Source organism: Lissotriton helveticus, chromosome 6, assembly GCF_964261635.1.
Source record: "Lissotriton helveticus chromosome 6, aLisHel1.1, whole genome shotgun sequence".
Taxonomy (NCBI): Eukaryota; Metazoa; Chordata; class Amphibia; order Caudata; family Salamandridae; genus Lissotriton; species Lissotriton helveticus.
Window position 1 is genome coordinate 1,496,546,978 of NC_136067.1, and position 24,129 is coordinate 1,496,571,106.

At 51.0% G+C, this 24,129-nt stretch overlaps 1 protein-coding gene across 2 annotated transcripts in view; it reads left to right on the top strand.

Moving 5' to 3' along the window:
- The window catches only part of USP34 (ubiquitin specific peptidase 34), a 2,681,755-nt gene that overhangs the window by 2,298,365 nt on the left and 359,261 nt on the right, over positions 1-24,129 (top strand). For both annotated transcript variants that reach the window (XM_078649291.1, XM_078649292.1), the window contains exon 70: positions 12,873-12,999. In XM_078649291.1, coding sequence (XP_078505417.1) covers positions 12,873-12,999 — 127 coding nt within the window. The remainder of the gene's footprint in view (positions 1-12,872; positions 13,000-24,129) is intronic.

A 24,129-nucleotide genomic window follows, 5' to 3' on the forward strand; every position in this document is an offset into this window, starting at 1 on the left:
ATACCAGAGTTGGCATATAACCGCGAGGATTATAATGCACTTAAGAGTATATGGTATGCGATATCATGGAAACGGCTAAGGGATGGATCCCGAAAGCCGCAGACAGGCTCAGCTCATGCTAGAGCACCATCTCACACGATTCCCAGCACTCTGCCTTCAGGATTGTTAAGGCCTGCCATAGGAGTGACTAATAGGAGATCTGTGTGTCCATTTTAGGGTTAGATATAGGTATACTATATCTAAAGCAAAGGGTGAGTACACCACCTTGCCCCAGCTGTCGTGCAGCCAGTTGTGTCAGTTTAGTTAGTCAACCCAGGGGTGGCATAATACATGCTTCAGCCCCTGGGAGACTTCTGGGTACACCTCAGCCCTGGGTACAGGGACTTGGAGAGGGCCCAGTGCCAATTCAGTACCTGAGTACAATTTGGATAGAGAGAACAGCTAGGCTGTGGGTCTGATTAGCAGGCCCACAGCCAGGGAAAGTCGTAAACCAGTGCAGCAAAAAGCAAAAATCTGGGTGATCATAGGATTGCAGACCCTACTCTCCTACACGCAGCTAAGTTCATGATTCGTTGTGGCCTTGACACCGTTGACTCACTGGGCAGATCAATTGCGACGACAGTAGCGGTTCGATGCTGGTTGAGGATAACTGGATTTTCGGGAGATGTCCTAAACACTCTTATGGACATGCCCTTTGATGGCCGTCGCCTCTTCGGCGATAAAGCGACAAAGCAGACAGTGCGTTGGAGAAGTTTAAGGACTCACGGGCTAAGGCCAAGTCCTTGGAGCTGTCTGCAGCCCGCCCTCCTCCGCATCTGATTTTCGCTCCTTTCTTGGCAGAGCCACAAGCCTGCGCAGCAACAATCTCACTGTGGATGCGGGTTCTGCCGTGGCGGACCAAGGGGCCAGCGGACGGGTCAGTCCACCTCCACTCTGGCCACTTCTGCCTCCAAATCTTCCTAATCCGAACTTTCATGCCCGCCATACGGCAGTGGGCAGCAGGCTTCGCCATCACCTCCCCTACTGGTGCACCATCACATCGGACACTTGGGTTTTAGAGATAGTCCGGAGGGGCTACTCCCTCCCCTTCTAGACTACCCCTCCAGCCATGCCACCTCGGTACCACCGCATGTCGGGGGACCACTTGGTGCTTCTTCAGCAGGAAGTTGCGGCCCTCTTGGCCAACGGGGGCGTTGAGAGCGTTCCGATGCCAGAAGTAGGTCGTGGTTGCTATTCCCACTACTTTCTGGTGCCCAAGAAGGACATGGGTCTGCGTCCTATCTTAGACCTTCGTAACGTCAATCGCTTTCTCCGCAAAGAAAAGTTCAAGATGTTCATTCTGGCTCAGGTCTGCTCTTGATCTACAAGACTGGATGGTAGCGCTGGACTTGCAGGAAGCTTATTTCCACATCCCAGTCCTGCGGGCCCACCGGCATTACCTGCGGTTCACGGTAGGCCACGAGCATTTTCAGTTCACCGTGCTCCCTTTTGGCCTTACCAGCGCCCCTCTGGTGTTCACGAAAGTGATGGCGCTGGTCGCAGCTAATCTGCGCAGATCAGGGGTTCAGTCTTCCCCTATCTCAACGACTGGTTGTTGAAGGCAGGCTCGCCCCTGGCAGTTGTCTCCCACCTCCAGACTACCGCCGACCTCCTGCATTCGATGGGGCTCTCCATCAACGTGCCGAAGTCACACCTGATTCCCTCTCAGAAGCTCTTCTTTATCGAAGCGGTTCTGGACACAGCGCAGTTTCGGTTTTATCCACCCGAACAGCGACTCTGAGATATTCGGGCTCTGATTCTGATCTTTCAGCCCTTGTCCCGGGTTTCGGTCAGAGTGACTCTGAGGCTGCTGGGCTTCATAGCCTCCTGTATCCTGCTGATCGATCATGCCAGATGGCATATGCGGCCTCTGCAGTGGGACCTGAAGTTCCAGTGGGCGCAGCATATGGGGAACCTGTCCGATCACGTCCAGATCTCAGAGGGCACTGCACAACAGTTGCAATGGTGGCTCACAAATCAGCATTGGGTCGGCGGCAGATCCCTCTTCCTTCCCCAACCAGAGCTTACAGTGGTGACGGATGCGTCCCTCCTGGGATGGGGCAACCATATGGCAGAGGCAGAGATCAGAGGCCTCTCGTCTCCGGCAGAGTCCAAGCTCAATATCAACCTTCTGGATCTTCGGGCGATCTGGCTTGCACTGAAAGCATTTCTTCCCTCTGTTAAGGGGAGAGTAGTGCAGGTGTTCACAGACAACACCACTGCTATGTGGTACTGCACAAACAGGGCGGGGTGGGGTCGTGGACCCTATGTCAGGAGGCTCTGCGTCTCTGGACATGGCTGGAACTTCAGGGTGTTTTCCTGGTGGTTCAACACCTGGCAGGTCCTCTGAACGCCAGGACGGACGAACTCAGCCGCAGGTGCATGGTAGATCACGAATGGCGTCATCACTCGGAGGTGGTGCAAGGTCTCTTTCAGCAGTGGGGAAAGCCTTGGTTAGATCTATTCGCCACCGAAGAGAACGCGCAGTGACGCTTTTCGTCGCGAGTGGAGTTGCGGTCTGTGGTACGCCTTTCCGCCTATACCACTTCTGCCCAGAGTGCTGAAGATCAGGCGCGACCGGGCACAAGGTATCCTTGTGACCCCGGACTGGGCTTGAACAATATGGTATCCCGAGCTTCTCATTATGAGCATTGATCCTCTGATCAGACTGCCTCTTTGGGAGGAAATTCTGACGCAGCAGCAGGGAACGGTCCTCCACCGAACCTGTCCAGCCTCCACCTCTTTGCGTGGAGATTGAGCGGCGGCAGTTGATTCCTTTCGACTTGCCTCCTGAAGTTCGTGATGTCATTCTGGCAACTAGGCGTCCCTCCACTAAAGTGGTATACGCCTGTAGGTGGAACAAATTTGTGGCATTGTGCACAGCAAAGGCTGTGGAACCCCTTTCTGCCCCTTTTGCTGAAGTACTACTGTTCCTTCTTTCTTTGGCCTAGCAGGGCTCTGCTCTGGTCACTATTAAGGCTATCTTTCTGCTATTTCGGCCTTTCTCAGGCTCCCTGATCAGCCATCTCTTTTCAAGTCCCCTGTTGTAAATTGATGTCTCAAAGGCATTACACACCGTTTTCCTCCTATTCCTTTCGTGATGCCTCAATGGGACTTGAACTTGTTTCTTACATACTTGATGTGCGCTCCCTTTGAGCCTCTTCACAACTGTCCTCTTCATCTGTTGACCTTGAGAACTGCGTTCCTGGTGGCTATCACCTCCGCTAGGCGAGTGAGTGAGCTCCAGGCTATTTCTCGTAAGCCTCCTTTCCTATCAGTCCATCCGGACAAGGTTGTGCTCAGGCTCCGTCCTTTTTGCCAAAAGTTGTTATGGCCTTTCACATTGGGCAGACTATTACCCTGCCACCTTCTTTCCACCTCCGCATCCTTCCAGGGAGTAAGATAGCCTCCACCGTCTGGACCCAAAGCACGCGCTTTCGTTTTATCTCAACCGCACTCAACAGTTTCGGGTGGATGACCAACTATTTGTTGGCTACGTTGGCACAAAGAAAGGTCGGGCGGTACACAAGAGGACTATCTCCCGCTGGGTTGTCTTGTGTATCAAAGTCTGTTACTTTTTGGCTAAAAAGGAACCTCCGGTGGGACTGTGTGCTCATTCCACTAGAGCTACTGCAGCCACTACTGCATTGGGACTTGGTGTCCCCCTGCAAGACATCTGTCAGGCAGCCATGTTGGCCTCGCTGCACATGTTTACTAACCATTTTTGCCTGGGCAGCCAAATCCGGATTAGTCCTTCTTTCTTGCCCAAGGTAGTCACAGCCTTCCACATAGGACAGTCCATCATCTTGCCCACCTTCTTTCCGCATCCCTCGAAAGAGGAAGAGAGGCTCCACCATCTGGACCCAAAACGTGCGCTCTCCTTCTATCTAGATCGCACACGTCAGTTCCAGGTGGACGACCAGCTCTTTGTTGGTTACGTGGGCGCTAAGAAGGGACGGGCGGCGCACAAACGGACCATCTCCCGGTATGTCGTCTTTTGCATCAAGGTTTGCTACTCCTTGGCGAAAAAGGAGCCTCCTGTTGGGCTGCGCGCCCATTCCACTCGGGCCACGGCAGCTACTACTGCCCTGGGTCAGGGAGTCCCCTTGCAGGACATCTATCTGAAAGAAACAGGTTAGTATTAGATTCCTTACCTTAGAATATCCCCAGGCGTCAGACTGGATCCGCAAATTTTTGCGTAGCAGTACCCTTGCGCGTCGGTAGGTGTCGTCTGCGGCTCTGCGTCCGTCGTCGGCGTCGTGGGTGCCGTGATGACGTCGTCGGAGTACTTAGACGCCGCCTCCGCGTGCTGACGTCAGTTCTTCTTTTTTCTGCGCCAGCAGCTTAGATCCGGAAAAAGTGGTACCTTAGTCATTTTTTGACTAAACTTTTAAGATCCCTTTTGATCATTTTTCGAGTCTTCGACTCCGAACGGTGCCGGTAGGGATGCCAGGTTTTAAGCCTTGTGAGGACTGCGACCGACTGATGTCGGTCACCGACCCTCACCGCCGGTGCCTCCACTGTCTCGGCGTCGACCATGACGACAAGACCTGCTCCGACTGCCGGGCCCTGACTACGAAAGCTAGCCGGGAGCGGTCCCGCAAGCGACTCGAGCTCCGGCAGTCGGCCCCGCGCCGCGAAAGGTCCAGGTCCGGACGGAGGTCGAGGGACCGGTCGCGGGATCGGAGCCATCCTAGCTCCGGGAGTCGACATCACTCCTTAGGTTCGAAGTCGTCAGGTAAGCACAAGAAGTCGAAGAGACGTCATCGCTCTTCCGACTTCCCCCGACGCTCGCGCGACGCGACCGGGGGTTCGTGTGACACTGCCCACACGGCTCCGTCGGAGTCACGGGCTTCGCGTCCGGCCCCACACCCTCCAGTCCCTGGGCCGCACGTGACGTCTGAGGAGATCGAGCATTTCCTCATGGCCATGAGGTCTCTCACTCCTCCGGCGGGCTCCGCGCGCCTTCGGGTGCAGCGGACCCGTCTGGCGGCCCTAGTGTGTCGGGGGCTTCGCCCCGACGACGCTGGCGCCTTCGGGCTCGGCGCTGCAGGGCCCTGCTGGATCCGCCTCTGGATCCAGGTCATCGCCGGTTGACCTGACGACCTCACCGGCCCCTCAGGTGTCACCTCCGGCGCCGTCTTCGGGCAGCGCCGTCCCCGATGCCTCCCTCGATCCGGTTCCGGCGCCGCTTTCGACGCCGTTCGGAGAGTTTTACTTCAATGAAACGGCACCATCAATTGACAACCCTGAGTATCAGGAGATGGGTGATGAGGAAAATTGGAAGGGGTCTGAGGACCCTCTGGCACGAGAGTGTCAGTCCCAGGAGGACTGGACATGTGGACTTGGGGATGCCAGTGGTCTGGATATCTCGCCAGACACTGGTTTTGTCTCACCTCCTACCGTGGCTACGGAGGAGGGTGCAACCTACAGTGTGGTGTTGACGCGGGCGGCCAAGGCCTTGGGCCTTGAGCTCCCCGTCGCGGCCGTGAGGACTAACCTCCTCACTGAGGTCCTTAAACCGCAGTCAAGCTCGGCTGAGCCTCTGCTGCCGTTTAATGAGGCCTTGACCGACGTTCTTTTGGGCACTTGGTCCAGGCCCGCTACAGGTTCGCCTGTAGATAGGAACGTGGCCAGACGCCACCGCCCGGCCCCGGGCGACCCTTGTTTCCTGTCCACCCACCCCACCCCTGAGAGCCTGGTTATCCAGGCTTCGAATTCCCAGACGGCATTCCCGTTGGCTCCGCCTGACAGGGAATCCAAGAGGTATGAGCAGTACGGCAAAAAGGTATTATCCTCCCTGAGCCTGGGACTGCGGTCTTCCAACACCGCCTGCCTCTTGGGCTGCTACACCCACTCTCTGTGCGATACGGTCACGGACGTGTTGCCAGAATGCCCGTTGGAGGTACGGGCTAAACTCGGCCAGGCCCTTGTGGAAGGCCGAGATGCAGCACGGTATTCTATCCGGTGTGGGCTGGATACCACTGACTCACTGGGCAGAGCGATGGCAACGACGGTGGCGATTCGTCGCCACGCCTGGTTGAGGTCCGCCAACTTCTCGGCCGATGTCCAGAATACCCTCATGGACATGCCGTTTGATGGCCGTCGCCTTTTTAGCGACAAGGCAGACCATACGCTTGAGCGCTTTAAGGACTCCAGGGCTACGGCCAGGTACTTGGCCCTCTCGGCCCCGTGCCAGCAAATGGGTGCCTTTCGCTCCTTTCATGGCCAAGGTAGGGGCGCCCCCACACGTGCTGCCAGCCACGCACCGCAGAGTAATATCCAACGCGGTGGCGGCCGTGGAAACCTCCGTGGCGGCGGTCGGGGACAACAGCCAGGACAGTCCACACCTTCCCCCGTAGCATCCGCCTCAAAACCCTCCTAGTCCGTGCTTTCAGGCCCATGTGACGCCAGTGGGGGGCAGGGTTCGCCATCACCTCCTCCACTAGCGCACTGTCACATCGGACAGGTGGGTGCTGCAAATCGTCCGAAGGGGCTACTCCCTCCCCTTTGAGGCAACCCCTCCAGCCATGCCACTGCAATACCACCGCGTATCGGGGGATCATTTGCGACTTCTGCAGGAGGAAGTTACGGCCCTCTTGGCCAAGGGGGCCATCGAGCGCGTTCCTGGGCCAGAAGTAGGGTGTGGTTGCTACTCCCACTACTTTCTGGTACCCAAGAAGAGCAAAGGAGGCCTACGCCCTATCTTGGACCTACGGAACGTCAACGGCTTCCTCCGGAAGGAGAAGTTCAAGATGTTGACTTTGGCTCAGGTCTTAGCTGCTCTGGACCCAGGGGACTGGATGGTAGCGTTGGACTTGCAGGATGCTTATTTCCACATCCCCGTCCTGCCGGCCCACCGGCGCTACCTGCAGTTCACGGTTGGCCACAAGCACTTTCAGTTTACCGTGCTCCCCTTCGGCCTTACCAGCACCCCACGGGTGTTCACAAAGGTGATGGCGGTGGCCGCAGCTCATCTGCGCAGGTTAGGGGTTTCAGTCTTCCCCTACCTCGACGACTGGTTGTTGAAGGCGGGCTTGCCCCAGACAGTCTTCAGCCACCTCCAAACGATGGCAGACCTCCTGCACCAGCTGGGGTTCTCCATCAATGTGCCGAAGTCACACCTGTGCCCCTCTCAGAAGCTCCTCTTCATCGGAGCGGTTCTCGACTCGGCGCAGTTTCGGGTTTATCCTCCCGAACAGCGGGTTCGGGATATTCAGGCTCTGATTCCACTCTTTCAGCCTTTATCCTGGATCTCGGTCAGGTTGACGCTGCGGCTTCTGGGGCTGATGGCCTCCTGCATCCTTCTGGTGCATCACGCCCGGTGGCGGATGCGGGCTCTGCAGTGGGACCTGACGTTTCAGTGGGCCCAGCATCAGGGCAATCTACCCGACCATGTCCTGATCTCGGAGGGCACTGCGAGACAGCTGCAGTGGTGGCTCATGGACTGCGATTGGGTCAGCGGCAGATCCCTCTCCCTACCCCAACTGGAGCACGTAGTTGTGACGGACGCGTCCCTCCAGGGCTGGGGAGGCCACATGGGAGAGGCGGAGATCAGAGGTCTCTGGTCTCCGACGGAGTCCCGGCTCCATATCAACCTCTTGGAGCTGCGGGCGATTCGTCTAGCACTGAAGGCATTCCTCCCCTCTGTCTGGGGGAGTGTAGTGCAGGTGTTCACGGACAACACCACCGCCATATGGTACTGCAACAAACAGGTCGGGTGGGGTCGTGGATCCTTTGCCAGGAGGCTCTGCGCCTCTGGCAGTGGCTGGAACATCAGGTCGTGACCCTGGTGGTTCAACACCTGGCAGGTTCTCTGAACGCCAGGGCGGACGAGCTCAGCCGTCGGTGCATGATGGATCACGAATGGCGTCTGCACTCGGACGTGGCGCAAGGCCTCTTTCAGCAGTGGGGAGAGCCTTGGTTAGATCTATTCGCCACCGAGGAGAACGCGCAATGTCATCAGTTCTGCACGTTGGAATTTCCAAGGCGGCACTCGCTCGGAGACGCTTTTCGTCGCGAGTGGAGTTGCGGTCTGTTGTACGCCTTTCCGCCTATACCACTTCTGCCCAGAGTGCTGAAGAAGATCAAATGCGACCGGGCCCAAGTCATCAATGTGGCTCCAGACTGGGCACGAAGGTACTGGTATCCCGAGCTACTCAGTATGTCAGTCGATCCCCCGGTTCGTCTGCCTCTTCAGGAGGACCTTCTGTTGCAGCAGCAGGGGACGGTCCTCCACCCGAACCTGTCCAGTCTCCACCTCCATGCTTGGAGATTGAGAGGCCATTTGACTTGCCTCCTAAAGTCTGTAATGTTATTCTGCCCAGAGTGCTGAAGAAGATCAAATGCGACCGGGCCCAAGTCATCAATGTGGCTCCGGACTGGGCACGAAAGTACTGGTATCCCGAGCTACTCAGTATGTCAGTCGATCCCCCGGTTCGTCTGCCTCTTCAGGAGGACCTTCTGTTGCAGCAGCAGGGGACGGTCCTCCACCCGAACCTGTCCAGTCTCCACCTCCATGCTTGGAGATTGAGAGGCCATTTGACTTGCCTCCTAAAGTCTGTAATGTTATTCTGGCAGACAGGCGTCCCTCCACAAAGTCGGTATACGCGTGCAGGTGGAACAAATTTGTGGCATGGTGCACAGCAAAGGCTGTGGATCCTCTTTCAGCCTCTCTTTCTGAGGTTCTTCTCTTCCTTCTTTCTCTTGCCCAGCAGGGCTCTGCTCTGGGCACTATCAAGGGCTACCTTTCTGCCCTTTCAGCCTTTCTGAGGCTGCCTGATCAACCTTCTTTGTTCAAGTCCCCTATTGTAACTCGTTTTCTGAAGGGCATCACACACATGTTCCCTCCTGTTCCGTTTGTGATGCCTCAGTGGGACTTGAACCTTGTTCTTACCTTTCTGATGTGCGCTCCCTTTGAGCCACTTCACAACTGTGCTCTCTGCCTTCTTACTCTGAAGACTGCTTTCCTGGTTTCCATCACCTCTGCCAGGAGAGTGAGTGAGCTCTAGGCTCTTTCGTCCAAACCCCCTTTCCTTTCTGTCCATCCGGACAAGGTTGGGTTGCGGACTAGACCATCTTTCCTGCCCAAGGTTGTCACGGCCTTCCATATCGGGCAGTCTATCACCTTGCCCACCTTCTTTCCGCCACCGCATCCCTCTAAAGAGGAAGAGCGGCTCCACCGTCTGGACCCAAAACGTGCGATTTCGTTCTACCTGGATCGCACACGCCAGTTCCGGGTGGATGAACAACTCTTCGTTGGTTACGTGGGCGCTAAGAAGGGACGGGCGGTGCACAAGAGGACCATCTCTCGGTGGGTCGTCTTGTGTGTCAAGGCTTGTTACTCCTTGGCGAAAAAAGAGCCTCCTGTTGGGCTGAGGGCCCATTCCAATCGGGCCACGGCGGCTACTACTGCCCTGGGTCGGGGAATCCCCTTGCAGGACATCTGTCAGGCAGCTACGTGGGCCTCGCTGCACACGTTCGCAAGACACTACTGCCTGGACAGCCAAGTCCGGAGGGATGGCTTCTTTGGCCGTTCCGTCCTAGAGGACTTTCTGGTGTGATTATTGGTTCGCAGACCCACCACCGGGGTTGGTATTGCCGGGGTATCTATTCTTAGGTAAGGAATCTAATACTAACCTGTTTCTTTCAGATGAACAAGGTACTTACCTTCGGTAACGATATATCTGTAAGAAACAGTAGTTAGTATTAGATTCCTTACCGCCCCACCCATCCTCCCCGTTCTGCTAACTGATATCTAGGGTTAAGGTCATCCCCTTTCAGGGCCCTAGTTTCAATGGCACCAGTGTTGGTTTTGCAACATGGCTCTGCCTTTCTAGCGCGGAAAAGCTGTGTCTAAGAACTGACGTCCGCATGCGGAGGCGGCCTCTAAGTACTCCGACGACGTCATCACGACGACGGACGCGGAGCCGCAGACGACGCCTACCGACGCGCAAGGGTACTGCTACGCAAAAATTTCTGGATCCAGTCTGACGCCTGGGGATATTCTAATGTAAGGAATCTAATACTAACTACTGTTTCTTACAGATATATCGTTACCGAAGGTAAGTAACTTGTTCGTCAGGCAGGTACCTTTCCTCGCTGCACATGTTTGCTAGACACTACTGCCTGGACAGCCAAGTCCGGAGAGATGGCTTTTTCGGCCGTTCCGTTCTCCAGGACTTTCTGGTGTGATCTTGGTTCGCAGGGATCTATCCCAATGTGTTTCTTTCAGATGAACAAGTTACTTACCTTCGGTAACGATATATTTGTAAGAAACATTGGTAGTAATAGATTCCTTACCGCCCCACCCATCCTCCCCTTTCTGCGAACTGATTTTTATTGTTCTATCATCCCTTTCAGGGCCCTAGTTCCAATGCACCAGTGGTCAGTTTCTTGCATGGCACTGCGTTACTGGTGTGGAAAGTCGTGTACTGAACTGACGTCAGCGCCTGTGGGCGGCGTCTAAGTAGTGCCCGTGACGTCATCTCGGCGACCACGTCGCCAATGACGGACGCGGAGCCGCATGACACCACCTACTGACACGCAGTGGTACTGCTGGCGAAAAAATTCCGGATCCAGTCTGACGCCAGGTAAGGAATCTATCACTACTAATGTTTCTTACAGATATATTGTTACCGAAGGTAAGTAACTTGTTCGTCATGCAATGTCCTTCCTCTGGTTGATAGAAGGCACATGCTTTCCCACACAATGTGTACTTATTTTGCCTTCCTTAACGTCGCTTCCCTTAATGTCACCTCCCAGAATGATGTTACATATTTGTCTAGCAATGGCCAGGAAGACTTGAAAGAAAAGGCAGGATTTGCTTCCATGATCAGCATGTGCCAAGAAATGGCTTCAGGGGAGTCTTAGATTCCAATGGAAAGATTATTCCCTCTTTAGTGGGCCATTTCAGTGTCTGCATACTCTACTTGCGGGGCACCTATGTTCACACAGTTACTCCATCAAAGAAAAGCATCAAAGTGATGCAGGAGATATTGCCCTGAAGGAGAAAAACAACTACAAGTAAGTAACTTTACCTAATCATTTAAATGCTAAAAATAAATAAACTAAAATCTCACAAGGCTTGATTCATGAGACAAGCTGTGGCGAAAATTGAGAGCTGCAACTCATTTTTTTCTGTATTAATAAAATGTGCACTGGTGCGTATCTAGAGATTACTAACACAGATTGTAGATGTAAATCCCTGAGGAGATAACCTTTCTGCTCCTAGGCCTGTCCTTGGAGTACCCACAGACATTAGTTGCCACCAGAAAATCATCTCTATAGCCCAGTTCATAAGCATATAGCGGAGTGCCGGTCATTGGACTTTGGTGAAACGCCTAACTCCTCTTGTGCTCAGTCGATGACGTCCGGTCTTTGCATGCCTATTGGCTAAAAAAGGGGTGCGGTTGGACTCCTCAAAAGATAACTTGCAGATGGGATACATTTTGAGACTCCATCAAGATCAACAGGCCATCAAAAGAGATCTGATAAGTCTGGCACATGTTCCGAATGGCGCAGTGTCCCACCGTTAACAGTGACCAGCACCTTTCCTTCCCAGGGTGAGGCAAATGCCTTTCTAGTCGGTGGCATCCTGTGATTTAGTTCTACTTTCTTGGAAGATGTTCCGCTTAGCGTTCATACATTGGCCAAGCATGTAATTGAACCTCTGACCCTTTTCACCTTCACAATGTTTCACTGATGCATGGTTGATCTTCGGCTTGCTCTTCTTTTATTCCAAAAGTAAGTGCCATTGTAGTTTCACTTGAATGTGGAGATCATCCTTCCAACTTACCTCATACCCATACCTGAGGACATCCCTTACAACATGAATATAAAACACACCTGGTGCTTTTACCTTGATCATACCAGGAATATGTGTTAGTAAGATCAGCTTTTCATACTCTTTGGGTCTTGATGCCAGCTGAGCAGCTGCTAAGGCCACTGTTACAATGGCATTAACATCACTCATCACCAGTTGCTCCTCTATGTATGGACCCCAACATCCATCTGGTATAAACTCACACTCTATCTGAACAAAGGCTGTGGCATTTACCAGGCCCATGGCTGTCGGATAGATCTGCTGGGCAACTATACCCGTTATACCTATTCTTCTGACATGCTTTTGAGCTTTCAACACTTTTTTTAAACGGCTGTAGAAGCAATGTCTGGTCCCACAGATAGTAGATGGAATACTCAGCATTGGAAAATAGCAAAGTACCCATACACTAAGAGTTATGGAGTGACCATGCAGGTTAATTTATCAGTTTAATATTTTATGATTCGTCTTTTTAAAGATTGTGATGTGTTACTCTTAATTGTCAGGCTCTTTGTTTACTTATTTTAAACGTCAAATTCTAGATTCTGTCGTCAAATTGGTAATATGCCTCAGAAATGCAGCTGAAGTAATAACAGATATTTAAGTAGTGTCTGTTTGCTGGGAAGTTAAAGTAAAGGGGGTGCAGGTAGCCCTTGAGGGCTGGAGCCATGCCAGAATTCCTCTTGAAATACATTTGCATAACATTTATTCAAATAAGAATCATTTACATAGTCAATAGTTACCTTTTAAATCTGGTATTATTTGGCCCTAGTACACCAATTTTATACACATTTGCCCTAGACTGTTGTCTAGGGTCAAACACAGTGTCTGTAATTTTGTGCTAGGTATAATTGTACATGATGTAAATTGGGTTGGACCCTGGCTTCCACAGTAACTCAGTTCAGTTTAAATGTAAGTTTTTCTAATTTCTGTGTCCTGCTGTTTATCTAGAAACATATGTCCCTGTTTTTCATGGAGAAAGTAAAATGTCCTTGTTTTCATTTCATTTCAGTCCTTCAACACATTGCACATGATGTATCATGAAGCCACGGCCTGCCATGTGACTGGAGACCTAGTGGAACTCCTGTCAATTTTTCTTTCTGTTCTCAAGTCAACACGACCTTATCTGCAAAGAAAAGGTATTGTTCTGTCTGTATTTCTTGTTAAAGAACATTTTGTGTTAGATATTAAGAATATTTGATGTGGTTGCATGTTTTCCCGTTTGCTCTAAGCATTTATGTTCTCTTCTCCCTGCGCCATTACTCTGAAGACATGCACTGACAAAGGTTTATTTTACTTATCTAATACGAACTTTTAGCTGCAGATTCCTTACCTTAAAATTATCCCAGGCACCACACTGGTTCCAGAAAATGTCATGAGCAGTACCTCTGCAGGACGGTACATGGTTTCGATTGTCTCCTTGTGGTATTGTCCGTGCCGGAAGTGACATGCGTGGTTCCTATATAGGCGCCACCTCAGCGCACTGATATCAGTTCTTTTCTTTCAGCACTGATACAGAGGGAGCTACATCTTACTCAATTTGTGACTAACTTCTTTCACAGTTTTGTCAAGTCTTTTTGAGGTTTTCCTCCTGGTGTGGCTGGGGTGTCGTCCTGGTGCAGCAGAGTTTTCCTCCTTCAAGGCCGCCTTCCAGCCCCGTGACACCTTTCACCACTTGGTGTCCATTAAGAACCTGCATTTTGTATGCCTTTGGTGTGTCGAGTGCGACCATGATCCGAAAACCTGTTCTGATTGCTGTGCCAGGAACCCGAGGTAGCTATTTCTCATGCTCCTTGTGGCTCGACCGCGACTACCCAGGCCCCAGTCGAGAGGAAGGTCCCTGGAGCGGTCTTGGAGTCTGAGATCCCTGCTACACTCCAAGTTCTCGGGTTATTTAGGTAAGTCCCGCAAGAAGTCGTCAAAGTGATAAGAGGGAGCGTCAACATTCAAGGCCTGGCTCCTCGGTTGTGTCAGCCTCTGGGCCGTCTCCGCCCCCCCCCCCCCCAAATTTCCAAAAGCCAGAACGACCACGCCCAATTGAGAGAATTTTATGAGGCTATGCCGTTCGGGAGGGGCCCCTACTGGTTCCACGCCAGCGGCTCCGGACCCAGCTGGGCTTCTTGGATCCGTGGATGGATTCATATCGGTGCAGGTCGTGCCACCTCACCAATGCTGATGCCATCTCCCCATTCTGATCCCATGACACGGAGATGCATGAGCGTCATACGGCGCCACCTGGAACCATGCCTTCCAGGCCAGATACTAATCCCTATTTTAAAGCTGGGACTTGGGGAGGAGTGAGAGGGGTCAGAGGACCCTAAAGAATACCAGCATTATGACCCTAACATGGACTTGTGTGAGGATTTGGTGGAAGCCTGCAGACTGGGTACCTCTCCCTATACTGGCATGGTTTTTCAACCTACCGTGGCTTTGGAGGAGGGAGCGTCATTTGCAATGGTAGTGAAGAGGGTGGCAACGGTCTTGGACCTTATCTTGCCCTTGGTGGCAATCAAGACAAATGTCTTGACAGAACTGCTTCAACCTGCAGTGTCCCTTTCTGAGCCACTTCTCCCATTTAATGAAGCTTTTACCAACGTCCTGTTGGAACTTGGTTCCAGCCCAACACAGGGTCTCCTGTGAACAGAACTATGCCTGTTGCCTTGCCTCGCCCCACACACCCTACCCGACCTTGTGTGAGCTTGGTGGTCCAAGCCTCCACTTCCCACCTGGTGCATTCCCAACTTCACCACTGGATCAGGAATCCAAGTTTCTGGACAATTTAGACAAGGTTTTTTTCTACCACCAACCTGGCACTGCGGTTAGTGAATACAGGAAGCTTACTTTTTATTTTGTAGTGCCCATGTAAGGGCACACCATGAAAAAAGAAAAGATAACCCTTATTGGATTACATAGCTTAAATGAATAATCCCAAGTACTCTATTTGTGGTAGTGTGGTCAAGCAGCTAAGGCTTATCAGAGAGTAGTGAGTTTTAAGCATTTGTTGTGCACACAAGAGTCAATATATGAGACACACACACGCAAGAAAAATCTCGAGACCAATTTAGAGAAATAATACAGATTTTTATATAATTTTAGACACCAAGATTATCATAATCAGGTAAGTACTTTAGACGTTATAGATTTTTACAGGTAAAACAAAAGAAAATCACAGCTGTCAGATTTGCGGCATGAACCTCGAATGCAGTAATGTTATTCTATGGGAGGAAAATACATGTACTGCATAGGTATACTTGCAAACAGTTGTAGAAGGTATCCTTTTGGGTTTAAGGTGCTTAGGGTCCAAGAAACCCTCACCAGCAGTTTGGGTTGCATTGCCTTGGGGCGTCCGGGTACTGAGGTGTTGATCGCGTTTGTAGCCTTGAGGGATAAGCTGTAATGTTTAGTGGGACCTGTTAAAACAGAGTCTGCAAGTGGGACATGGGGCAAGTCTGGAGAACCCAAAGGGGGTCTCTGCTCTTGAGGGTCTCTGGGGCACAGGACACAGTTGGTTTCCGTGAACCAATGCAAGGGGGCTCAGTTGCAAAGGTGTTTTGGCCTCTGAGTCGCTGTGGTTAGAGACTCTCACATGGCTTTGGTGACCTGGACAGGGGAAGAGAAATGGACAGCATGGGCATTCTCAGTTTTGGCCACAGTGATCCTGAAGTCCCTCTTCAGCAGGTCGGCTTCAGCATCAGTGGTGTGTGAACTGGACACCCAAAAAGCTTTGGTTGTGGTAAATTCTCTGGTACCCAGAGTATTGGTGCTGCGCAACTCATGCAGGGCCCGGCGTCTCCAAAGTCGGCATGAGATTGATCTAACCTCCTGGAGCAGCAAAGACTGCCTAGCAAGATGCTCCTTTGGTGGACGCAATGGTTGGCAATTCGAGGTACAGGGCAAGTGTATTTGATTCCTGCAGCTGCAGGGGGCTGGCTCCTTCACTCCAAGGGAGATGCTGCTTGCTTGTTGAAGTTACACAGACCCTGCTCATCAGCAAGCTAGATTATGGTAATGCTCTGTTCGAAGGCATGGCAGATTACCTCTTTGCATGCCTGCGGTGCTACAAAACGCGGCAGCCAAACTGGTGTGCAATAAAAGCAGACTGAGCTCAGCATCGATGTACATGAAACATCTCCACTGGCTACCCTTGCGACAAAGAGCAGTATCTGTTAGAGACTACTAGCCGCAGATTGCTTAATGTAGAACTACCCCCAGGCGTGTGACTGGAACCCGAAAACTTTTCTGCCACAGCACTCCCGCGTGCCGGAGGGACAGCACCACGTGACTCTGCCCTGACATCGTCCATGCTCGTGACGTCAGCGAGGATACATAAGTCCCACCCCGGCTCGCCTACGTCCGTTTTTTCTCTATCCGCATGCAGCGCGGATCCAGATTTAGTCCTGGCCTGTTTTCAGACCTTCTCTTCTTTTTCACGCTTTGGCGCTAAGTGGAACAGTGCGCGAATGCCTTCGGGTTTCAAGACGTGTACCTCATGTGCAAGTCCCATGCCGGCGACAGACCCTCACCCGATTTGCATGTGGTGCCTGGGTGAGCACCACGACTCGGAGAGTTGCGACGCCTGCTGTAGGAGAGTAGGGTCTGCTTCCTCTTGTTACCCCCACATTTTCCTGTGTTTCACTGGTTTTTCGACTTTAGTCTGGCTGTGGCCCTGCTAAACTGGACCACAGCCTAGCTGTTCTCTCTCTAAATTGATACCATGTACTTTAGGTACATACCAGATTGGTTACTGAGTTACCTTGTGAGCCCCTAGTATATGGTACCTTAGGTACCAAGGGCATAGGTACCCTAGAGGCCTACCAGGGGCTGAAGCATGTATTATGCCACCCCTGGGAAGCCTTCCAAAATGGCACAACAGGTCTGCACTTGCAGCCTGGATAAGGTGGTGTAAGCACCCCTTACTGAGTTATAGTATACCTATAACTACCTATACAAATAGACACATATTAACCTATAAGTCACTCCTTTTGCAGGCAGAGTGCTTGCTTTTGTGTGAGAGGGTGCCCTAGCATGAGCTGAGTCCCTCTGTAGCTTTCGGAAATCCTTCCTTATAGCTGCTGTATGATATAGCCATACCATATACTCTTTTTTTTGTGTTCAAATCATTTTTATTCATTAAACAAAGAGCAAATGTACAGACTTTGATGCGATACAGTCATGTGGGTACATTACGGTAATCAATGAGTGAAAAGAACATAAGAAAACATGAAAATATGAAAATAGCAAAATAGCAAAATAAGAAAACAAAATAAAAATAAGAGAGATCAGAGCCACAACGTCATCATTGATTAGCATTTGACAGTCATACATTTGACATTGATATTTGAGACATGGGTCTATAAGTAAAGTGCTAAATGATTGGTCATGGGAATCCTTGCCGAGCTTCAGCAAAGCAATAACACAATACAACATGTTTATGATAACAGTGTGGGCTTAGATTGATAATCAATTCTAGAAACTATACAGACTATATGCCAACTTCGTGCTGATGCGCCTATAAAGCTTACGAGCCTAGTTGTGCAACCAGAATGAATTCCAACAAACAATGCGTGTGCCAGGGCTGCCTATCGCAACATGATGTGCATACATAATTGAAGGGACCTCATGGTGGTTCGAAAGAAAGAGAGGTCGCGTCCAATGAAGACCAGAGTCTCTTGCTTGTAGTGTGCCATGGGGATGAGTTTAGGGCCGGATTATCCACCCCTCTAATACAAGCCAACCACTCCCTCCAGGCATTGAAAGAGACCTCGGAAGCTGCCTTCCAGTGGCAAAGGACGACCTTACAGGCTAAGGTGAGGAACAAGTCCAGGAGTTGTCGGTCGTGGTCTTTAACTACCAATGGGTCGATGGCCCTCAGAATAATGTAAATGAATTCCCTCTTCGGTTTGATGTTAAATATGCGTTCAATATAGTCAAATATATCCGACCAGTATTTCTTCAACAAGGTACAGTGAAACAGCATATGCGGAAGATCTCCATCAGCTAGGGAGCAATTCCAACAAGTGGAGGTGTCTCTTAGTTTTAGTTTAAATAATTTCTGGGGAGTCCAGAACACCCTATTGAGTATCATGTATTTGGTCTGCGAGAGGATTGGTGATACTTTGTGTGTGAGGGCTGAGGAGTGTATCTTATCCCAATCAATAATTATACCGGTGTCATTTGGCTCTGATTCCCATTTAATTTCGTTACGTCTTAGTGTTTTACTCAGGTTCGGCGTGAGCAGCTTGTAGACTTTAGATACAAAATGGCCTGAGGATTGTAGGAGAGGGAGCATCTTTTCTAACCACGGCGTCGCTTGTATGAATGTGCGTGTAGACATAGCTGACTTTAGTTTAAGGAAAGCATAGAAGTCAATTGGTTCAAGGGAGTGTTTAGACTGAAGTGAAGAGAAGGGCAGCGGCACATGATTGTCGTAGAGATCTGAGACAAGATTGAGTCCTTTGTCTGACCAATGTTTCCAAAGAGGGGACGAGCCATTAACCTTTATGAGTGGATTACACAATAGAGAGGAGGACGACGACTTTCCTATCTGTAAGCCAGATTTATGTGTTCGGTCAAGCCTGAGAAGAGCCCTTTTGGTATTAAGCATGATGTATTTGGAGTGTATGAGGTGGGACAGGTCCATGGTTAAAATTGCTGATAGAGGGGCCTTACCAATGATAGCTTTCTCTATGTTTACCCATAACAGCGTGTAGCCGGGTGTTTCATGGAACCAGGAGATTCCTTGTTTACATAAAAAGGCTGTTTGGTAGTTCCGAAAGTTCGGTAATCCTAGTCCACCTTTTTGTTTGGGGAGCTGCAGTTTTTTCATAGAGATTCTCGGTTTTTTGTCTTTCCATAGGAAATTACTGATTAATTTGTTTATTTTTTCAGGAAGTCCTCCGTGAAGGTCATTGGGAGCATGCTTGCCATATAATTGATCAAGGGGGTGATCATCATCTTTAACGTTTCCGCTCTACCCCACCACGAGAGGAATTTCGGGGACCACCCTTCCAAGAGTTTGCTTATTTTTTTGAAGAGTATGTCCTCATTGATTTTCAGCGTCATAATCAGGTCCTTCTCAAATTCCAGGCCAAGGTATTTGAAGCTCTTAGGCTGCCAGGTGAGCCCAGAGTCACCCAAGATGGAACTATTACCCAAGTTATTTAGCAATTTTACCTCAGTCTTGTCCTTATTCAGGGAGTACCCAGAGACACCGGAGAACTCTTCAATCGTGGAAAGTTCAATCGTGGAAAGTAACGCTGGTACAGCTTTGTCAGCCTGTTCACTAAGTACTAAAACATCATCGGCGTATGCCGTGAGTTTTATAACACATTCATTGAATGGGATTCCCTGTATGTCCTGATTTTCTCGGATACGGTACAGAAAGGGTTCGATTGCCAGGAGGAATAGGGATGGGGACAGGGGGCAGCCTTGTCTGGTTCCTTGTTCTAGTTTGAAAGGTGACAAGAAGGCTCCACCAACCCTCACTCTAGTGGTGGGACAGGTATATAGTGACATTATCATTTTAGTAAAAAGTGGGCCCAAATCGAATTTCTGTAATACCGCTTCCAGGTACGACCAGTCCACTTTATCAAACACTTTCTCTGCATCTAGTGTTATCGCCACAGTTGACGTGGGGAGGAGCTTAGCCTTTTCTATGACATGGCTTAGGATTCTGGTGTTGTCACTAGACAATCTATTTTTCAAAAAACCCGCCTGTGAGGGATGGATTAGGGAGGGCAGAACTCTTTGGATGCGTTTTGCAAGGATTGATGCATAAAGCTTACAATCCAAGTTTATCAGTGAGATGGGTCTGTAGTTTTTTGCAAGTTTGGAATCTTTCCCTTCTTTAGGTATCACGGCTATTACCGCCTCAGCCATCGTTCCCTTTACCTCGCCCGTATCACCATTCTCACTAAATGCGTTCAGAAGTGGTTCTGTAAGCGTGTGTGAGAAGGATTTATAACATTTTGCCGTGAACCCACCGGGTCCAGGAGCCTTCCCACTCTTAAGGGACTTGTTCGCATTTGCAACCTCAGCTTCAGATATCGGTTCGTTTATGGACTCTTGTTCTGAGGGGGTACGTTTTGGAAGTGTGCACTTGGCGAGGAAGTCCACCACCTTCTCCTTATTTACCTTTTTGTTTTTGGCATACAGCTTCTCGTAGAAGCCTTTGAATAAATTTGCAATTTTATTGGGATCCGAGGTAGGGTTGCCTTGGTCATCCATTAGTGAGTCTATCGCGTTCTTTTGAATTTTAAATTTAAGGTAGGCTGCTAAACCTTTCCCCGCCTTATTAGAGTCACAAATCTTAAAGCGTTTCCTCTTGTCTAGCCAGACTCCCGCTCTTTCACTCACTAGTTTGTTATAGCTATATTTTCGATTGGATAATTCAGATAGTGATTTTGGATTTCTGTTGTGCAGGTATTCGCGTTGTAGTACAGAAATATCTTTTTCCAGGGTTAATAGGGCGGCATTATGATCCTTGTTCATTGCTGATGATATCTTTATAATCAGTCCCCTTTTTGCGGCTTTTGGTGCTTCCCATCTAGTTAAGTCAGAGGTGTCACCTTTTTTATTAATTATTAAGTAGTCTTTTAGGGCGCCTTCTATAGTTTCTCTGTGTTTCTCGTTACTCAAAATGGTATCATTAAGGCGCCACATTGATTGGCGAGTTGTCGGTTTAACATTTGACAGAATAAGTGAAATGCAAGAGTGGTCAGAAACGAGCCGCAGTGCGATGTCTGTTTCATCTATTCTGGGTACTGCATTCCTGGTTATGAAAATGTAATCAATTCTCGAAAACGAGTCATGGGGTGGGGAGTAGAAAGAGTAGTCTCTACCATCGGGGTATTGAATACGCCATGTGTCTATCATGTGGAATTTTTTGCATAGTCTAGTGAATTCCTTATGCGCTTTGCCAGGTCTGAAGGTGCACCTAGAGTCCCTATCCAAGGCTGGATCAAAGGGTAGGTTGAAATCCCCTGCTAGTATATGGACCGATGAGTCTGGGATAGTGTCTAGCTGTTTTGTGAGCCCTGACCAAAAGGAAGGTTCGTGTGTATTAGGGGCATATATCGTTGTAACGTAGAACTCAGTGTCGTCCTTAACTAATTTCACAGAGGCCCATCTCCCCTTGTTGTCCACAGAGGAGGAAATCACCTCCACATTCGACTTCTTGGCTAGCAGAATTACTACTCCATTTTTCTTAGACACAGCGCTAGAGCCTACAACTTCACTAAAGAATTTATTACGTAGGGTATGGAAATGTTTTTCTTCTAGTCTTGTTTCCTGTAATAGGGCAATGTCACCATGCTGTCTTCGAAGATAATCAAGTACCTTTTGTCGTTTAATCGGCTGGTTCAGGCCCTTTACATTCAATGAAAGCACTTTAAGGTTATTTATGGTTGTCGTCCCTATAGGAGTATCTATAATGTGAGTCATCTTCGTTTCCATGTGTGATGATCAAGCTTACTGCCATGAGCTGTATTGTCATCAAAGGTTGCACGTAGGCCTATGCATAGCACTGCGCAGAAGATAAACATATCGTAAATAACAGCCATAATGGTTGCAAGAGGTACATAAGTTTGCACAATAGGGCGCAAATTAGAAGGATCAGCAAAGTCAAAACAATACAAAGAACACAATCAGTGAAAATACAACTCCTCCCCCCGCTCCTCCCTTCCTCCCCCCGCCCACCACCCCTTCCCCCAACCCTCCCCTCCCACCCCAATAGTAGAAAAAGAACATGGCGACTCGGGAACGACCGCGAGTCCGCCTTCAAGCAGCTTTTTCAAACATATTATTCATAAGAGCTGCGAAACATATTGCAGCTTAGTGGTCTAACAAACATTAGAGTAAGTAGGCAGGTAGGTATAGCAAGAGTCTCATAACAGTCAAACCAACAAGGATTCTACATCGATTGGAGTACTGTGTATAGCATGGTCTCTCAGTAACAATCCGCTAAACATGAACAGTGTACAGACAGCACACGATCTGTGAAAATCTGCAAATACCTGCAATTAGGCTGGCGTAAGAATATTAGTACGAAATCTCACCACTAAGCACTATAACTAGTTCTGACCAGGGTATGTTGAAGTTTGAAGTCTGAAGTGAGTCACTGTCAAGCAGTTGTGCGTTCCATGTGCCAGTTAACAAAGCGGTGGGTTATACTAAGAAGATAGAGCCATTGGTAACGGTAAACATAGGTCTTCTCAAACCGGGTGTAAATGCGTTCATCGGCTTACTAGACCTAGCAATCATAACGATCATAAGAGCTGTAGAACAAACACCAGACTTAGGGTCTGACATTACCTGTGTAAATAGAATCAACATTACTTATCTGAAAGAAACAGGTTAGTATTAGATTCTTTACCTTAGAATATCCCCAGGCGTCAGTCTGGATCCGGAAACTTTTGCGTAGCAGTACCCCTGCGCGTCGGTAGGCGTCGTCTGCAGGCATCACCTGCGGCTCCGCGTCCGTCGTCGGCGTCGTGCGCCGTGATGACGTCGCTGGAGTATATAGACGCCGCCTCCGCGCGCTGACGTCAGTTCTTCTTTTTTCCGCGCCAGTTAGCGCAGATCCGAGAAGTGCAGTACTCCGGTCTTTTGACCAAAGTTTTTTGTGAATCCTTGATTCTTCTTACGGTGCCGGTAGGATGCCCGGTTTTAAGAACTGTGACGACTGTGACCGCACGATGTCGGTCACGGATCATCACCGACTCTGCCTCCGGTGCCTGGGCCCCGACCACGCCGTGGACGACTGTGTCGACTGCCGGGCCCAGACGAGTAAAGCTAGGTGGGAGTGGTCCCGCAAGCTACTCGAGGTGCGGGTGTCGGCCCCGCGTCGAGAGCGGTCCTGGTCTGGCCGGAGGTCGAGGGAGCAGTCGCGGAGCCGCCACGAGCGCTCCGGAAGTCATCACCATTCCTCTGGTTCCTCAGGTAGGAAGCACAAGAAGTCGGGTCGTCGTCATCGTACCCCCGACTCCCCCCGACGCTCGCGCGATGCGGCCGGGGGTTCGGGTGGCCCCACCCCCGCGGCTCCGCGTGAGTCGCCGGCGCGGCCTGCTCCATACCCTACGGTCCCTGGGCAAGGCGCGACGCCCGGGGAGATAGAGGAGTTCCTCATGGCCATGAGGGCACTGTCTCCTCCGACGGGGCCTACGGCGCCTTCGGGCCCTGTGCTTCCGTCCGGGGACCCTAGCGGTTCGGGTGCTCCTGCCTCGACGCCGTCGGGTGCTCCGGCCCCGGTGCCGCCGACGGCTCCGACCCCGGCGCCGCAAGGACCCTCAGGGTCGACGCCGGCTGGTCTACCGGCCTCTCCGGCGCGGATTCCATCGGGGTTGCCCCCGACGCTGCCCCCGCGCGGCTCCGGGCGGCGCCGCCCCCATACCCTCTCCGACTCCGGACGCGGAGTCAGACCGGCGTCGCCCGACGCCGAGTCCGACGCCGATGGGGCCTGTGGACCCCGGGGAGCCGGTCTACATTGTTGATTCCGAATATGGTGAAGATGTAGATTACGGAGAGGGTTGGGAGGGGTCTGAGGACCCTCTGTCACGCGAGTGTCAGTACAATGTGGACTGGACAGGTGATTTGGGTAACGCCAGTGGTCTGGACGACTCTCCTAACCCTGGCTTTGTCTCGCCTCCTACCGTGGCTTCGGAGGAGGGGGCTGCTTATTCAGTGGTGTTGATGAGGGCTGCCAAGGCCTTACACCTTGAGCTCCCCGTCGCGGCCGTGAGGCCTAACATCCTCACTGAGGTCTTCAAACCGCAGTCATGCCCACAGGAGCCACTGCTGCCGTTCAACGAAGCCTTGTCTGACTTTCTTTTGGGCACGTGGTCCAGGCCCGCTTCAGGTTCGCCTGTTGATAGGAACGTGGCCAGACGCCACCGTCCGTGTAAGGATGACCCCAAGTTCCTGTCCACCCATCCCACCCCTGAGAGTCTGGTGATCCAGGCCTCGACTTCCCAGACCGCATTCCCGTCGGCCCCGCCCGACCGGGAATCCAAGAGGTACGACCAGTATGGAAAAAAGGTCTTCTCGTCCCTGAGTTTGGGACTGCGGTCTTGCAACACCGCATGCCTCTTGGGCCGCTACTCCCACTCTCTGTGGGATACGGTCGCGGACCTGCTGCCAGAATGCCCGCAGGAGGTACGGGCAAAGCTCGGCAAGGCTATGATTGAAGGCCGAGACGCAGCAAGATACTCCATCAGGTGTGGTCTTGATACGACCGACTCGCTGGGCAGAGCGATGTCCACGACGGTGGCGAT